This window comes from Penaeus vannamei, chromosome 22 (genome assembly GCF_042767895.1).
Source record: "Penaeus vannamei isolate JL-2024 chromosome 22, ASM4276789v1, whole genome shotgun sequence".
In the NCBI taxonomy this organism is placed as follows: domain Eukaryota; kingdom Metazoa; phylum Arthropoda; class Malacostraca; order Decapoda; family Penaeidae; genus Penaeus; species Penaeus vannamei.
In genome coordinates, this window is record NC_091570.1 from 13,145,076 (window position 1) to 13,147,575 (window position 2,500).

The 2,500-nt window shown below is 53.5% G+C and overlaps 1 protein-coding gene across 1 annotated transcript in view; it reads left to right on the plus strand.

The window, feature by feature from the left end:
- Nucleotides 1-2,500, plus strand: part of LOC113828664 (puratrophin-1) — a 374,753-nt gene that overhangs the window by 82,667 nt on the left and 289,586 nt on the right. Inside the window, exon 2 of the mRNA XM_070136620.1 lies at nt 1,201-2,500. This exon is cut by the window's right edge and continues 150 nt beyond it. Coding sequence (XP_069992721.1) covers nt 1,438-2,500 — 1,063 coding nt within the window. The 5' untranslated portion in view covers nt 1,201-1,437. The remainder of the gene's footprint in view (nt 1-1,200) is intronic.

A 2,500-nucleotide genomic window follows, 5' to 3' on the forward strand; every position in this document is an offset into this window, starting at 1 on the left:
TTTAAAGAATTCTCGAATGACATCGTCACTTGCCTGAATAAAGTCACGTACCCGTTGCCTAGGCGCAAGAGGGAAGGGGGTGGGGGAGGGGTGGTGGGGTCCATGGTCCGTTACCCCGGAGCCAGGGTCACATCGCTGCCATGTAATGCCCTTTAATGCCCCCGTAATGATGCCCCTCGCTCGTTTCCGCTCCCGAGATGCATAACGGAGGGATGTTTGAATACGTGTGCGAATATATATGTGTGTGTGTGTGTGTGTGTGCGCGCGCGTGTGTGTGCGTGTATATATATGCGTGTGTGTGTGTGTGTGTGTGTGTGTGTGTGTGTGTGTGTGTGTGTGTGTGTGTGTGTGTGTGTGTGTGTGCGTGCGTGCGTGCGTGCGTGCGTGCTCGACCTTGTATTTGCTTGCCTGTATCTGACTGTCTTTATGCGCGGGTGTGCTTGAGTTTGAGTGTAGGCTTCTGTATGTGTTTACATACTCATGAAAGATGAAGAAAGTTACTAGGGCGCTCACTTAACTGTAAGTAGCAGGCATATTTTCTTCGCAGTCCGTTTGCAGTTTTGCATAATTGCAACATTGTCAGTTCACGGCTCAAGACTCTTCCTCCGTCAGCGCCTTATGTGTGGCTTGAGGGTGCGGCGCTGGCAGGAAGTTGACGCCGCAGGTAGTTGCAATAATGGCTGCCTGAGAAGTTGCTTTTTGTCCTCGCTGCCGCGGCCACAAGGCGTCGAGAAGCAGGGCTTGAGATGAGGCAGGGAAGGATCACTTGTTAGCGTGTAGATTGTTTTTTTCCCTCTCTTTTTTAAGATGGACGGATCGGTCTCTGACATGGCGGAGTATGGGAAATGTCCTCTGAAAGTTTTGCTCAATTGATGTATTGATGATGTGCGTGTTGCCGCGTTGTGTATCGTGTTGGTTTGCTTTGTTAAGGATTATATTGTATTTTTAGAGAGGAGAAGGAAAGAGAAAGAGGAAAGTTCCATAACTAAATTCAAGGTCGTACAATGTATCGATAGGAGTGGCAGAGATGACATACAGTCTAGAGTTTCGGTGCAGATGATAGTTAGTCATGCAGGTAATTGCAGTCTCTCACTCGTAATGACGCCGCAGTTACTTGCAGTTACTTACCGTTTCATTATCAGTCATGCAAGTCTCTTAGCAAACAGATCACTAATCAATATATTTTTTCTTCTGTTGCAGATGATGGACGGGTTGCATTAATGGCCGGTTCGTGGCGCCTGACGCGTGCATGGTATTCATCCCAGGGGCAGGAAGCGCCATGCAGTTCCTTGACACGATCATGCACGTCATAGACCAACTCGACCGGGTGTAAAACAGGAGCTCCAGAGTCCTCTGCAGCAAGTGATGTGAAGGTTGCGGTCCTCCAAGCAGCGCCGGCGAGAGAACGAGGGCGAATCGGCAGCAAAGGCAAGCAGCATGACCACTAACACGCAGGGGTCGCGAGGGACGCCAGCGGAATTGAGTCGCATTCTCAAGAAAGTCAAGAATGTTCTGGAGGATCAAAAGAGCAAGTCGCCGGACTGGAGGTCATCGTCGGCGGACTCTGATGCGAAGGATGCCGACCTGTCCGTGCGGGACTCCGCAGGACACCTGGACGACGTCAACGAGGCATTCGGCGCTTGTCAGACGGTGGAGTGGAAGGAGCAGGAGTACCGCTACCTCCGGTCCAAGCTGATGGGCCACAGAAGGCGGGACGCGGCCAACGGGTCGAGTGCCATGCTGCTTGGGAGCGCCACCCTCCCCGCCGTGCACAAGGCGCTGCTGAGGTCCCTCTCCACCCCCGACCCGCCGCAGGTCGAGCCGCGCAGTTACAAGTCATTCCTGCGGCAGCGGCGGGCATCACTTGCCCTCGAGGCCGACCCGCCAGGATCTTGCGGTTGTGGAGTCAGAGACGCCAAGAACAGGAAGCGCAGAAGTGAAATAATAGCCAAAGATGTGAAGGGAAAGATATCGCTCGAGCGCGAAATAGCATTGATGAGAGAGATGTCAAACCCCGAATGTGCCAAAATCGTTTCTTTCGTCAAGTCCAGCGCCTGGGCCTCTCGAGAGTCTATTCTGTCCACGACTTCCCGAAGTTTCGAGTCCAGTGAGGAGGACGCTATAAGTGTTGTGCTGAATACCAGCGTCGTGGGGGAGTCCTCCGAAGAAGAAAGTCAAAAGCGCCAGTGTTTGCAGCGATCAGTGTCGGAGGAGACGCTGATCTACCAGCAGGAGGGCACCTTGGAGAAGCCACAGGAACCAAGCGGAGATCAAGGTTCCAACCATGAGTGCGAGGGCAAGCACGCCCTGGGCGACTCCTGCTCTTGCTGTCAGGGAAGTCCTTCGTGCCTCAAGGATGACCCGGGAGGGAGCAGCACACAGCGGTCCACCACGTCGATGAAAAGCATTTTCGACTCCATCCCTCATATCGACTCCTCCTCCGAGGACGAGGGCGAGGACTTCAGGACGAAAACGGTCGGCACGGTTCCTAGTCCCGCGT